General features: G+C 39.6%; 1 protein-coding gene across 2 annotated transcripts in view; it reads right to left on the bottom strand.

Moving 5' to 3' along the window:
* The window catches only part of LOC142424178 (protein Mdm4-like), a 37,390-nt gene that overhangs the window by 18,723 nt on the left and 3,140 nt on the right, over window positions 1–15,527 (bottom strand). For both annotated transcript variants that reach the window (XM_075529291.1, XM_075529284.1), the window contains exons 2-3: window positions 4,818–4,927; window positions 251–325 (exon numbers count right to left, since the gene is read on the bottom strand). In XM_075529291.1, the coding sequence (XP_075385406.1) occupies window positions 251–325; window positions 4,818–4,892 (150 nt within the window). In that variant the 5' untranslated portion in view covers window positions 4,893–4,927. The remainder of the gene's footprint in view (window positions 1–250; window positions 326–4,817; window positions 4,928–15,527) is intronic.

The raw sequence follows: 15,527 nt of genomic DNA, 5'->3' as shown, positions 1-15,527 counted from the left end.
ATATTAAGTTCAACTTGAGCTCAATTTTAAAAACGGGGGGAAAGTTGCTTGGCCATCCAATAGTCAGGAGTAGAATTTCCGATTTTAGGCTGAAACATAAAAGCTAGAATACAGAGAAGAAAGAAGAAGCTCTCCAGAGGATTCACACCACTATCAGCAACTGAAGTACAGAACGACACACTTCTGTTTCTCAGATGTTCTTAAAACATTTAGTCACAGTCTCCCCGGAAACCCTTCTCTGGTGACTTACCTCTTTAACAGTGAATGTTTCACCTTGTGCACCCGCTGCTTGCAAAATCTTCAAAAGTGGCAGTTTGGGTCGTACCTAATGCCAACATAAAATACACCTTCTAATTTACATTTCAGAGATATGCCTAGGCAACCTTAAACATCTAAGAGAACGTCATTAAAAAACTTTTAAACAAACCCTAGCATTTTACTTATTATCTAATACAACCAATAATCCAATGCATAAAGTAACTTTGCAGCCAATCATACTACTTGTTGCCCTCCTGAAAAATCCCATTTTCAGGGTTTTAAGCCAAATTGCCCAGGAATGAATCCTGGTCTCGCTACTTACTGTTTACCCATGTGACATGGGTAAACAGCCTACTTCAATTTCCCCCTCAGGAGTAAAAAAGAGTTTATTTATGTAAATCTTTAAGAACAGGCCTGGCACATAGGTACTATGTAAATATTATAGTGACTGGTAACTGTTCTTGAACATTTATTTTTTTGAATATTTATTTTAAATATACCTTATTAACAAATGTGCTCGACACAATGGATGGATGTATGGATTCTGATTAAGAGTTGTATGAGCCTCCCCCCAAAATGATTAACAATAAATAAATAAACCTTTTTAATCGACTCCCCACCAAATGGCATTACTGCATATAAGCACCTAATTCAGAGAAAATGTTTTCCTTAATTTATGGTCAGTATTTTCTAAAAACTAAATTCGTAAAAGCTACTGCTAAATGTGTTAGTTTTCACATTTTAACATGATATAGTTAGTTTATTGTGCCAACCTGGCAGATACACACATGTGGGGTTAATTGAAGGGCAGAGGGATAAATGGCTTGGTCAGCCTCAGTTTTCTAGTTCTCGGGTCTCTTGCTTTGCAATAGTCAGATCAGGGTGTAGCTGCCTTAGCTAGTTCCCTGCTTCAGCTGGCAAGGCTCACTTCCTGCCAAGACATCCCTGAGGAGAAATCACATGGACCTACCCAGATGCAGCCCTGGGTGCTGGAGCAGCCGTGTGGAGACCCCTGCCAGCGCTGAGATGCTTACACGTTCACTGATTTGGCTTTCCTCCTGCAGTTTGCATCATAGTGTATGTTCTGTGAGATGGAGGAGGGCTTTGTGGACTGGTGTTGGACATATGGGTTAATGGGTTAATGATGGACTTGTGGGTTTGGGCAGCACTGGGTTGGGACGTTTTCTTGATGTGCACTTAATCTTTACATAAAATTCTCTTATACATGAGTTTCTGTGGATTTGTTTCTCTAAAGTACCCAGACTAACACATAACATAGATCTTTTTTTCAAATATTAGTCTCCAAAGAGGTGCTATATATACTCCCCACCAATAGTTTTATTGGCATATAATTAACGTATCATACAATTGACTAGTTCTATCGCAACAAGAGTTGTGCAATCATCAAAACAATCAGTTTTTGAACATTTTCATCATTCTTGTTATAATGTTGTTTTTTAATATTAGTTAACTCTTTTTGGCAAAAGAATAAAAAAAGCAATTTCCTATGTAATCTAATCTCATTAAGTCAATGACATCAATAAAATATCAAACAGTTAAATCATTCTGGTTTTGGGGGGGGGGGACCTACAATTTTACAAATCAAATTTAAAGTCAACAATTTTCTATGTACAGTATGCCCTGACAAGGCACTATATGAATCTCCACAGGGTATGCTTAGTGTACCCTGGCATTTTCTCTCCTTAAATATACTTCCACTCTTTCATCTATTTCACAGCCCAATAACAACAAATTTTTTTCCTTGGTGTCGTGGTTTTCAAGCCTGTTCCTGGGGTTCTTTGGGGTGCTGATTCAAAAAACTGTATTCAATGGACGGCATTCTAATTTCTTCTATATCGTGTTCCACAATATTTACAGCTATTGAGCTATAGGAATTTATTACCTAAGTTTTAAATATGAGAATTCAGACCAACAAATTAGAGGATAAGACCAAAAAAAAAGGTAAATACTTGGAACTTCCAAGGGTAACTATATATGGACCTACTGTGGCTAGCTGGTTATACACTGAGGTGCCAATCCTCAGGTCAGTGGTTCGAACTCACTGCAGCCTGTAACGAGTCTGTTCTCCTCTGTTGTACAGGCTCACTGTGAATTCGAATCAACGAGACGGCAGCGGATTTTTCTTTTTGGTATGGGAGGCTGTGCAATACATACAGAGACGACAAGCTGAATACTGCAAGACCATGACACAGATTGAGAAAGGTGGGAAAGAAAAAAGAAAACTGAAAAGGAACATATATGGAAGGTATGAGGGCAATTTAGAGGTTTGAAATGCTAAGACTTCATAGCAATTATCATAAATATTTAGAAGATCTAATTTTGTTCCTCAAATTATGCGATAGACATTTCAAGAACACATTTTAACATATAGAAGTCAATGGGTAATTCAGGTTAAATGTTTCAGAAGTGAGGTTGACTTCAAGCTTCTTTTTAAGAAAAATTCTAAGAGGTTGTGTGCACAGGTGAAGTTGTGTCATCTTATAACAACAAGACTGGAACATTTTAAATTTAACAAAGGAGTTTGAACTCCAATGGAGCCATCTTGGGTAACAGAACATTTCAAACTCTATTGTACCAAACTCGCTACCAGTCTGTCGATTACAACTCCCAGCAACCCTACAGGTCAGAGTGGAACGTCTACGGGATTCTGAAGTTGCAAATCTGTATCAGGGCAGAAAGTCTGGTCTTTCTCTTGCAGAAGGACTGGTGGTCTTGAATAGCTGACGTTGTGGTTAACAGTTAAACACATAACCCACAACACCATCAAGGATCCTTATTTACTGTACAGTAACTCTTATTTCTTTTCTTTTTTTGAGTAACATTTCTGGTACTGTTTTAAGATAACAGATGGGAACTACCTACGATTCAGTTTCTAATAAAAGAGAAGTGATACTGGAAGAAAACTCTAGTTCATGTAATTTGCACTGTTCAAATGTATCTCTGGATCAAAGGACATCATGGGAAGTACAATTGACCTAAATAGTTAGTACAACACAAACTACTTTAAATAAAGCCAGTGTGCACCTTCTCTCTCAGGCTAGCTAACACTTTTCCTTATCAAGGCATAGTTCTGGGTATAAAAGGGAAAATTTGTTTTTAGTTTGTTATATGTCGACTCTACTTGTACTGTCTTTAGGCACATCATTTAAAATATATATAGTCATATTTGCCTCTCTACTAGGTTTCATCATGTGTGAGGTTGCTCTCAATCTCAGGTGTTATAAATGATGGCTAAAATTTCTTCTACTATTTTTTTAATGACTTGATTTTTTTTTTTTACGTATAAATCTTTATCTTTTCAGAAACCAGGGAGGTAGAAAAGCAATGAGATAACTGATTAAAGTGCTGAGGAGAAAATAATAATAGACTTGGAAAAATTGTCACTGAAAAATAATAGCAAAATTAAGACAATCTTCAAGAAATAAAAACTGGGATAATTTGCTAACACTAGACCTGTTCTGCACCCCTCCCCCCACCCCTACCCAAAAGAACCCCAAACGCACTGCTATCCAGTAGATTCCTACTCCGAGTGACCCTATAACAGGGAAGGGTGAAACTGACTAGGTGCTGGGCTGCTACTCAAAAGGTAGAGAGAGTGTCAAGGCCACCCTGGGGCCTTCCAGGAGAAAGGCGTGCTGATCTAGTCCTAAACACTCAACCACAAAAGTCCTCCTAAGGATGCACAATTCTACTCTGACATACATGGGATTATGACCTTTCAGAACCACTCCACGCCAACTGGTGTGAGTTTTTTGGCCTGCCATCCAGAAATGCTAAAAGGGAGCCACACATAGGAAGGAAAGGTTCTCCATTAAAGGCACCTCCTTATCCAGTACCATTTGGGGCTAGTTAAGTAAATCTTTGATTTAAGGGGATGCTTTAAAAATAGTTTGTGGCATATAATTCACCTATACGATTTAATAGTTCAATCGTATTAATAAGATTTGTGCAATCATCACCACAATCAATTTCAGAACTGGAATTTGTTTTTTTACAAAGTCTAAGGCCATTTGTTTCCTTCCAGTGTGACTAATTATGTCCAAACCATTTATTTATATAGGCCACATTTCCCCACCAAATCCAAATTCCTTATTTTCATATATGGCTTTATAGAACCCTACATATTCTGGACTACTTATGAAAACACAAGATTATATATTTTTATAATCATATGTATGTGTTAAGAGAGCTGGTCAACAAAGCCTTTATAGAACAACATATTAGAAAGTTTGGATTTTTTTCATAAGACTAAATTTTCTATTGAAAGAAAACAAACTAGTTACAACCATGCCAGGGGCCAGAAAATATACTTACTTAACCCAGCCCAAAATTTCTCCACTGGTCATTCCCAACCAAGAGTACATTAGCATTCAAGATGAATACTTTGGGGCAATCTTTAAAAGCCTATGGTAATTTAGTCAATGATCAATTCAAATTTGAGCAGTGGTACTTGTTTATAGGTTTCCGTCACTTTTTTCTCACTAAGATCCTACTGTCTGAAACTTGAAGAAAAATCAGAATGGCTACCAGTCACTTACCTGAGTGATCTGGTCTGTAGAGACCCTGCAAGCACTATCAGTTGAACACTGGGCAGAGGTGGAAAGTGATGTCATTTTGGCAGTGAAGAACTTGAAGTTTGCTGATAAAACTAAAAAGTAAAAAGAAATCATCAATTATACCATAAAGTAGAAAATTCTCTTTGGCATTTAAAAAAAGCAGGCAGACCTGCTGAAGTAAATGCAATACACTCCAGATTCCCAAGACCTCCTTGGTCACTTTCCATCCAGGTCAGGTGCTGCCAAAACTGAAGTGGTGAACTAGGAGCCACCATCACCTATGCTTGCTTTCCTCAGGTGAAGCTGGAAGCAAACACGTCCGGGCATGCTCTGACCGCCACCGACATGAACGTGTCTATCAAGCCAGTGGAAGATACAAGTCACAAGCCTTACCTCCCCAAGCAGACAGACTAGTTCTTCAGTATCTCTGGCTCTCTAAAGAGGACCACTCCCACCCTTGGAAAACAAGTGGGAGGTTAAGGGAATTACCAAGATAAAGATAAGATTCCAAGAGTACAAGGAAACCTCAACATGTCACAACATGTCTTAGAAAAAAAGAGACACTAGAAAAAAAAGAGTCTAAATTCTCAACCATCAGTTTAAAACTAGTTTTTAAGCTGGTACCAAACCTAGAAAGAGCCGTGACACCTCCAAAATGGGTCAGACCCGAAGGAACACACATCACCAGGAAAAAGGTATCTGCACATTAAGATCAAGTATAGTTCTATTTGTTTTCTTTACCCCTATTTTTCCACCAAAAAAAAGTGATAGGGAAGAAATAAAAATTTAAATAAATGTCCTAGCATTTTTAGAAAAGTAACGAGTGGCCATCAGCTCGTGGAATGTATGTGTAACGAGCCATATTAGAGACACTGAAAATTGCCTAGAAAAGCAAGAGCAGATAGCTGGGCTGCCTGCAGTCACTTAAAAGACTCTCACTCTTTTGAGAAGGTTTAGTGACTGACTCTAACAAAATATGAACTCCTGTTTCCTGCTTGCCAACAGCTTCCCTTGCTATGAAGTAGAAAATATAATAGGGTACAAACACAACTTTCAATTGACTATTTTTTGTTGTTTTAAACAGTTTAATTGGTACTTTGTATGCATATGATACAATAGTTCAATCATATCAAGAAGAGATGTACAATCATTACCACAATCAATTTTAAAACATTTTCCTCTTCCTTATATTACTGTAATTTTTTTAATTGTGGCAAAAATATACATAACAAAACATTCTCCAATTCAACAACTTCTAGATAATTCAGTGTCATTGATTATATTTTTCATCTTGTGCAAACAATATTGATATCCTTTTACAAATTATCCTACCACTATTAACATAAGCTCAGTGCCCCCTATGTAAAAGCTCTCCCTCCTTCAACCATGATAACCATTGATGAACTATGGCTTCTTTTTTTAAATTAGTTTTCTTCATATAAAATTCCCCTCTCACACACTTCCACAGTTAAACAACTGACTTTTCACTGGCATTTCAAACCGTACAAATATAAACAAATGCCAAAATGATAGCCCCCTAATATGAGACTTCATGCAAAAATGTTATTCAAATATAATGGAATTTCCCCCAAAACTTTCTGAAGCCCCTCTATAGGTCAGGACAATGGTTCAAATCTACCAGCCACTCAATGGGAGAAAGCTGAGGCTACCTGTTCCCTGTAAAGATTTACAGCCTCAGAAACCCTGTATAATGTGGCTATCACCTGGACTTAATGGAAGCGGTGGGTTCAGTTTTGATTTTCCAACCCCTTTTCAACATTCCCATCAAGCCAAGCACCTCTCGACTGAATCATTTTATTAGTCTCCTAAAGACTTTCTTGGGAAGGAGCATTAGAACCGGTTGTGGCGATGTGTAATACAACTCTTTTTAAAAGCAATTTAACTATGAAAAATAAAGAACGATTTGCTGGCTTCCGTACCTTTCCTAGTTCTCAGCGTCCTCCATCAGTAGCTAGTTATTCAGAGGTCAGTCTTTCCATGAGTACTGAGTTCTACTTTCACTTAAGACTAGTGTGAATTGAAAAGGTTTACAGAAATCCTTTAAAAAAAGTGATAGGGAAGAAATAAAAATTTAAATAAATGTCCTAGCATTTTTAGAAAAGTAACGAGTGGCCATCAGCTCGTGGAATGTATGTGTAACGAGCCATTATGAATCATTGAACTTCTGATTCAATTCATCCATGAGCCGTATTAGAGACACGGTGAAAGGAGCCTAGAAAAGCAAGAGCAGCGTCCATTTCTCGGCTTTCCTCTCTACCTTGCTCTTGGGTAAACGCTGTATGTCTAACCTGAACCGGTTGAAAAGGTCAGTGAGAAGAGTTCAACTACCTAAAACCTTCCAGTGGTCTTTTTCAGGGGAGCACCAACTTCTAAAGGAGCAACGAGCCCCAGCACTCCCCATCCTCTTCCTCATCTTACTTTTTTCCTTAGTCTTTACTATGAACTGACACTACTTCAGCGATCCATTTTGTAGAACATAAGCTCCAAGGGGCCCTGTAATTGGCCCTGTGACATACTTTAAGCAACAGCCTCCAGCAGAAGTTAACGATGTGTCAACTTGAAGACCAGCAGCTTCAATTCTAGTTTGGGAAATCCTTGAAATCTAGCTACCCCTCTGGAAACCACATGAAGAAGGGGAGGCCCAGCTGAAGCCAGCCTTCTAGCCATAGCCTCAAGGCATCAAGCATCTTGGGGCACTCCAGCCCCAGCTCCACCTGACCTACTGCAGGGCAGACCCCAAGTGAGAGCTGCCTAGAGGAGTCACCCAACTAGCCACATCCAGTTAGCCAACAGCATCATGAAAAATAATGAAATGTTTTAACTTACTCAATTTTGTAGTGGTTTGCTATACAGCAATAGATATTTAAAACAAATAATACCTACAGAGCTTACTCTGTACCAGTCACATATACAAGAATTAACCCATTTAACCCATAAGTAGCCCCAAAGAGGAGCACAAAGAAGTTCATTATTGGCTCAAGATCACACAATGAGTTGTGGAGTCAAGATTCACCCCCACACACATCTCAAGTCACATACTTCAAGTGCACAGATTTAAAGTCACCATAACCCCTTCATTCAAAACACTCTCATTCGCCTGTTTATGGCCCAGTTTTATTTGGTTGATTATTTTAATAACAAATGTCAAGGAACCCTGGTGGTGTGTGTAGTGATCCACAATTGGGCTGTTAACCACAATGTTGGCAATTCAATCCTGCAGGAAGCACCCAGGCCATTTATATCTACACCCATTTCCCTCCGCCCCCAAGCGTCACCTTGAATCCTGTGTTCCTTCCTTCGCCTGCCTGTGGCTCACTTAACATCAGAATGGATCCCTGAATTGTACACCTGAAAAATCTTGAACTTGAAATGTGTTATAAGAAGGGGTTTGTTGGGCAAAAACAATTAAGAAACAATGAATTTTCCACAAACCTTTGAAGCACCTTCACTTGTATTTTCACAATTAAAACAAGGGAGTCCTAAAAAGCACCAATTTTTTGGTTTAGTTTTTACCTTTAGAAAGCAGATAGGTTATTTATCGGGGGATTTTTGTTTCACTAACATAGATTTATCGGTTCTATGTCACTTTACTTCACTTTTCACTTGATGACTACAATTCAGTGTTCCCCATAGTTCAATCCTCTGCTTTTCTGGTGCCAGGCACTCAAGTGGCTGCTCAGGTTGTACACTGTGATGAGTGCACTGATTTAACGTTCCTGGACATGTCACCTGTCGGACCTTTGCAAGACAGTCTCTTCAGTATAATTACAATAGAAAATCAACTTAAGATCTGACACCAAATTAGTTTTCAAGAGTTATTTGTAACAAATTACAATCCCATCAGCAATGCGTAAGCAATCCTATGGACCCACTTCCTCTCCAACATTTGATGTCCTGAGACTTTTTGAATCTTGCCAATCAAATGGGTAAGTCATGGGCTTGCTTTGCATTTCTCTAATCCTGATTGACGCTGAATATCTCTTCATAAGCTAATTGACCATGTTTCTGTGAAAAGTTAATGTCTGTTGTGTATTTCTCCTTCGTTCTTTAGGGCAGATAGTCTGAATACTGGCCCTTTGTCAACTGGGTGTCTTGCAGCTATCCTCCCCCGCCATTTGTTTTCTTGACTTCTATTGTGCTTTTATCTTATTGGTACAAATTTACTTTTATCAGTCTTTTCTTTTGCAGTCAAGTAACTGCATCTGTGCAATCCTGTACTTCTCAAGGTCTCTCAGTCACCTATTCTATCTACCGAGCTTTCTTTTTTACTGTGTGTGTAGGGGGGCATTCTATAAAAGCATTAGGTATACTGAAAACATCTGATGTTGGTGCCTACACGAGCAAACATGCACACCTGTGTGAGATTTACTTTTTCACATGCATAAATGGTGTTCAGAGCACAATTATTAAACATGGTTTTCTAGACAGCCACTTGTGTAATGTATCAAATTCCCTTACATGCAAGAGTACTTCTGGGTTCTCTATTCTATGCCATTATCCAATTTTTCCATGTTTGTGCAATTTCACGCTGTCTTATCTCCTCTGACTTATAGTAAGTCTTGTATCTGGTAGAATAAGTCCTCACACCCCACTCTTTTTAAGAAATGTCCTGATATCCTTGGCCCTTGAATCCATAAAAATTTTAGTATATCAAATATCATGAGCGCCCCACTGGGATTCGGAATGAAATGACATTGACTATAACAAGAAATTTTCTAATCTGTTATTTTGATACATTCCTCTATTAATTATATATCTCTCAATAAAGTCCAATCAGTTCTACTGGTCCTTCTGCCACTTATTATCAGCTGAATGAGTACGACACGCTCTGGGCCTCAATTTCTTCATTTGTAAAATGGGAAAAACTACTTTAAGGAATAATAATAATCCTTTTTTTGTACAGTGTTGGTTTTCTCTTTTTACATTGTTGGGTTTTCATGTACTAACATTTTAAGTTTTAAAGTCTACTGTGTTAATGAGAACAGATCTGTAATTTCCCTTGTTTTTGTCTTGTCTTGATGCCCAAGGCCTCACTTAGGGAATTGTAAAACATGTCCCATTATTCTCTCTAGTTGCTTGTAAAAGTAATATTTCTGACATTATTGCTAATGGTGCTAATCACTGCTTCTTCAATTTCTTCAATAATTACTATTTAAGCTTTTTATTTCATCTTCTATTTTGTTTTTAAATTGCTAGCACTTTGTTGATAGTATCTCTTTTAACTTTGACCTCATATTATATAAGTTTTAATTCTGAGCACCAGGTTTGCAGATGGCTACAGTTTGCATGAGGGCACTACATCCATTTTTGAGTCTCCAGAGATTCACCTCCATTGACTTCTTTCTGACCACTGACCTGAATTGTGACACCCTTTGCCCTCAGCCTGCCTACCCTCTCAGGGACTTGTCTGGGTAGGCCCTAGATAGAATTTGGGGTGCTACTCAGTATATCTTAAACTGAAAGATCTCAAAAGAAAACTCAAGCCCTCAGTTGGAATATTGGAAAATTTTATGGGCAAATAATAATTCAGGGAGCATCAAAAGCAGATGGAATGAACACACAGTCACTGTACCAAAAAGACCAGTCGCCATTCAACAACGTCAAGAGGCAGCACATAAGCAAGAACCAGCAGTACTGAGAGAAGTGCAAGCTGCACTGAATGCATTAGTAAACAACTAGGCTCCAGGAACTGATGGAAAACCAAATGCAATGTTTTAAACATCTGATGAGGCAGAAACAGTTCTATGCCAAGAAATTCAGAAGATAGCTACTTGGCCAACTGACTGGGAAAGATCCTTATTTGTGCCCATTTCAAAGAAACATAACTACAGAACAGTATCATTAATACCACAGGCAAGTATAATTTTGCTGAAGATCATCCAACTTCGGTTGCAGCAGAACACTACCCGGGAGCTGTCAGAGGTTCAGGAAGAATTCAGAAGAGGACAGACAGAACAAGGAATATCTTTGCTGATGATAGATGGATCATGGCTCTAAGCAGAGAACACCACAAAGATGTTTACTTGTATTTCACTGACTATGCCGAAACTTTCAATTGTATGGATCTAACAAACTATGGATAGCCTTAAGAATGGGAATTCCTCCATGATGCTCACCTTCCCGACAGGATCACTGAAGAAGACAAAGAGGGTGCATAAGCAAATGTGGTGAAGAAAGTTGATGGTGCCCAGCTAGCATCTGGGGTCTTAAAGGCTTGAAGATAAATAAGCGGCCATCTAGCTCAGAAGCAACAAAGCCCACATGGAAGAAGCATGCCAGCCTGTGTGATCACAAGGTGTCAATGGAATCAGATATCAGGCACCAAAGAACAAAAAATCATATAATTGTGAATGAAGGGGAATGCAGAATGGGGACCCAAAGCCCATCTGCAGGCAACTGGGCATCCCCTTAGAGAAGAGTCTCAGGGAGCAGATGAGTCAATCAGGGTGCAATGTAGCAAAGATGAAACATACAACTTTCCTCTAATTCTTAAATGCTCCCCCGCCATCATGATCCCAAATCTGGCAAGACCAGAGGATGTACACTGGTACAGATCAGAGCAGGAAATACAGGGAATCTAAGACAGATGAACCCCTCAGGACCAGTGTTGAGAGTGGCGATACTGGGAGGGTGGAGGGCAGGTTGGGTAGAAAGGAGGAGCTGATTACAAGGATCTAAATATAACCCCCTCCCTGGGTGATGGACAACAGAAACGTGGGTGAAGAGTCGGACAGTTGTTAAGACGTGGCAAAATAATTGATAAGTTGTCAAGGGTTCATGAGTGAAGGGGGGTGGGAGGGAATAAAACAAGGAGCTGAAACCAAGGGCTCAAGTAGAAAGAAAATGGTTTGAGGAGGGAGGGGGGAAAAAAAAGAGGACCTGATGCAAAGGGCTTAAGTGGAGAGCAAATGCTTTGAGAATGATTGGGGCAGGGAATGTATGGATGTGCTTTATACAATTGATGTATGTATATGTATGGATTGTGGTAAGAGTTGTATGAGTCCCTAATAAAATGTAAAAAAAGAAAAGAAAGTTCAACTTAATTCAAAAAAAGACAATGGTTTGAGAATGCTGATGGCAACAAATGTGCAAATGTGCTGGACACAATGGATGGATGGATGGATTGTGATAAGAGCTATATGAGCCCCCAATAAAATGATTTAAAAAAATAAAAAGAATGGCAATTCCAGAACCTTTCCTTGTGCTCTTGTGGAATCTGTACATGGGTTGAGGCAGCTGAAGGAACAGGACTGCGAGGAATACTGCATGGTTTAAACTCAGGAAAGGTGTGTGGCAAGCTCGGTTCCTTTCACCACAGTTAATGAATCTGTATGCTGAGCAATCATCAGAGAAATTGGATTACATGAAGCATGTGGCATCAGGAATGGAGGACATACTTATTAACAACCTATGACATGCAAATGACACAACCCTGCTTTGCTAAAAGTGCAGAGGTCTTAAAACGCTTTGAATTCTGTCTTTTGTGTTATTGGCATTTCTTCCACATATACAATTCAACAGTTCGATCCCATTAAAGAGTTGCATGATCATTATCAGAATTAATTTTAGAACATTTCTTTTTCCTTGTACTCACTGTAATTAGTGTAATTTTTTAATTGTGGCAAAAATATACAAAACAAAATATCCTCCAACTCTGCAAGATGTATAATTGATTATACTCTTTGGGTTGTGCAGCCATTGATATTCTTTCCCAAATTATCCCACCACTGTTAACATCAACTCAATGCCTCCTAAGGAGTTCTGCATTTTTGTTTTTTTCTCCTATTGTTCCTGGCCATATTTACAGCACGAGAAACCCTATACAAGGTCAAGCTACGAGTAGAGAATTGACTCAATGGTAGATGTGTAGACTGACTTCATATGTCATGTCTTGGATTTGAATCTCATAGGTGAAGGAGAAGGAGGTATAAAGTAAGAGGGAGGTAGGTAAAAAATGATGGAGAGGGAAGACACGGGGAGGTTTGCAAAAGTTAAAGGTAACAAACGCAAATGCTGTTATATACACAATCCTACAACAGTGGAGATCTTTGTGTTGATGCTTGAATAGACACGCAGGCTGAGAAGGTGAGACATAAAATGGGAATTTACCCAGGTATATACAGACAGAGGACAACTGTACATGCATATTCACTTTCACTGCAAACATACCCATGAGCGTGATGGAACACAGAAGCCACAAAGCTATGAAAACTTCTTAGACATAACCAAACACCTACGGGGAAAGAGCCCCTGGGGGGGGTCTCAGGACTATTATCTAGGGGTACACCAAGATCAATGAGCTTCACACACTTCACAGAGACAATGTTCAACATCTTACTTTGGTAAATAGCTCCTGTGGTCCTCTAATGTGCAACTACTTGTGTCTCCCTATCCAGAGGAAAGAGTGATGAAAATCAAAGGACATAAGGAAACAACTGGCCCAAGGAACTCATGAACCCCCAAAACATCAGTCTCCACAATCTTGAGACCAGAAGAACTAGATGGTGTCCCGCTACTACCACCGGATGGCATGATGGTCTTAAGAGTGGGAGAGCCCTGGTAGTGCAGTGGTTATGAGTTGGGCTGCAACCCATTATCACTGGCAGCTCTAAACCAAGCAGCTTGGCTCCAAGGGAGGTTCTACTTCAATACAGTTAGTCTCGGAAATCCACAGGGGGTTACTATGAATCAGCATTGACTTGATGGCAGAACAGAGTGGGAGAAAAATGTGACACAGAACTCAAAATATAGAGAGACAAGGTGTACTGTAAGGTCGGATAATAGCTGGTAAGACTCCCAAGACAAGGGTCCTAAGTCACCTTGCAAATATGGACCTGAACTGGCGCCCAAGTAATAATCATCAATCATTTACAATAAAAAGGCAGCATTTACCAAGGGACAAAAGGTTAAGAAAGGAGGAGGAATGAAACCGAGAACTCTGGAAGGAAGTAGAATAAGAAATGGTACACTGAGGAGATCAAAGTGGATGAGGAGAAACTAAAAGTATATAAACTGTTGAAAGTAAAAGTCACTATCTGCTCTGAAAACCTTACCTAAGTCACAGCAGTTTTTAAAAAGGGAAGGAAAGAAAAACTCAAAAGGGCAGCATTTCCCCAAGGACAAAAGCCAGTGTCAGGAAAGGAGGAGGAATGTAGCCAGGAAATGCAGGGAGTAAATGGACGATACAGTAAGATTGCAATAGATGACTTGGAACAAAATATATCCCAATCACAATAAAGTTTTAGGAAATTCTGGGCTATGTATTCTTTCTCAATATTTTTTGGGGGGAGGGAACTCCTCTGCAGTGCTTCCAATGTGTTCAGTCACCGCCAACGAAGCAGAAAGATACAAATTCTCACTTTGGAAGGAAGTGAACCTAAAACCAGAATGGCAAGCACAGGCGAAATCCAGGAATAGGGACTTTGAAGGCGCACATTCAGCCCTTCCAGGAGCCTGACACACGGCACTGGGTTCTTGCCGGCTCACAGAAGCCCTTGTGGCACAGTGGTTACGAGCTGCACGGCACACTGCAAGGCCAGCAGTTCAAAACCACCAGCTGTCCTGTGCGTGAAAGATGAAGCTTCCTATTTCTAAGTGTTAAAACTCTGCTTTTCCCTTTTGGGGCCATCACTGAAGCAGCAGCAGCAGCCAAAATGAAATTCAATCTCTTTGTGACATGGGACCAAAACCAGGAAACGACATTTCTGCACCTTCCCACATTTACAGGAAGATTATTATGTGTTCCCTCTTTCCACGGAACTGAGACAGAAATGCAATGTTTGGTCCATGCCCATCTGCAAGGATGATGGAGTTCAGATTGTACAAGGAGACTATAAAGGTCAGCAAATTGGCAAAGTGATTCAGGTTTACAAGAAGGTCATCTACACTGAACAGGTGCAGCGAGAACAAGCTACCGGCACAACTGTCCATGTGGGTTTCACCCCCGCGAGGTGGTTATCATGAGGCTCCAAACTGGACAGAGACGGTAACTCTCACTGAGCAGGAAAGGAAAAGCGTAAATACAAAGATTCACTTGAGAAGATACAAGAGTGAGCTTGTACACAACTGCCATTAAAGCCTGCAATTTGGAGGGGGAAAAGAGAGGGTTAAGATCTTGGAAACCCACGTTGGCCTATGGGGTGGGTCACTGTGAGCTGCAATTGACTCGTTGGCAATGGGTTTGTTTCTTTTGGTGGAGAATACACATTCAAAACTGCAGTTGGTCACATTTTTGAACAGGGCACTACTTTTGACTCTGCTGGTCAAATCTAAGCAACTCAAGTACAGCCTCTAGCTTCTAAGAGGGAGATTAATTTCTATTAGGGGGTCAACCTCTAAGTTTCCCCATACTGGTTTTCATTGCAGTTTATCTACATTTTACAGATTCACTCCGGTTTCACTATGTTGGCCATGACTGAGCCAGGAAAAATCAGTTCAGAGCCCAGCCTGTTTGTCATTTTGCATATAGTCCTACTGTTGAAATAGCCTATTTCAATTTTCGCTCTTTTGTAAGTGACCTGTTCTTTCACTTAACCTCTACTTACATCTGTGAAATGTTCCCTGATTTCTTATCTGTAGTACTCTAAAGGCCACTGTGATCTGAAACTATCATCTTTTTAATTCTAAAAGCTGAAATATTTTTGTTAGCTCTTCTAATATTTCCTCCTGCTC

This window comes from Tenrec ecaudatus, chromosome 1, assembly GCF_050624435.1.
Source record: "Tenrec ecaudatus isolate mTenEca1 chromosome 1, mTenEca1.hap1, whole genome shotgun sequence".
Lineage (NCBI taxonomy): Eukaryota > Metazoa > Chordata > Mammalia > Afrosoricida > Tenrecidae > Tenrec > Tenrec ecaudatus.
The sequence above is the reverse complement of the archived record's forward strand: the minus strand, read 5'-3'. Positions and strand labels throughout refer to the sequence as shown.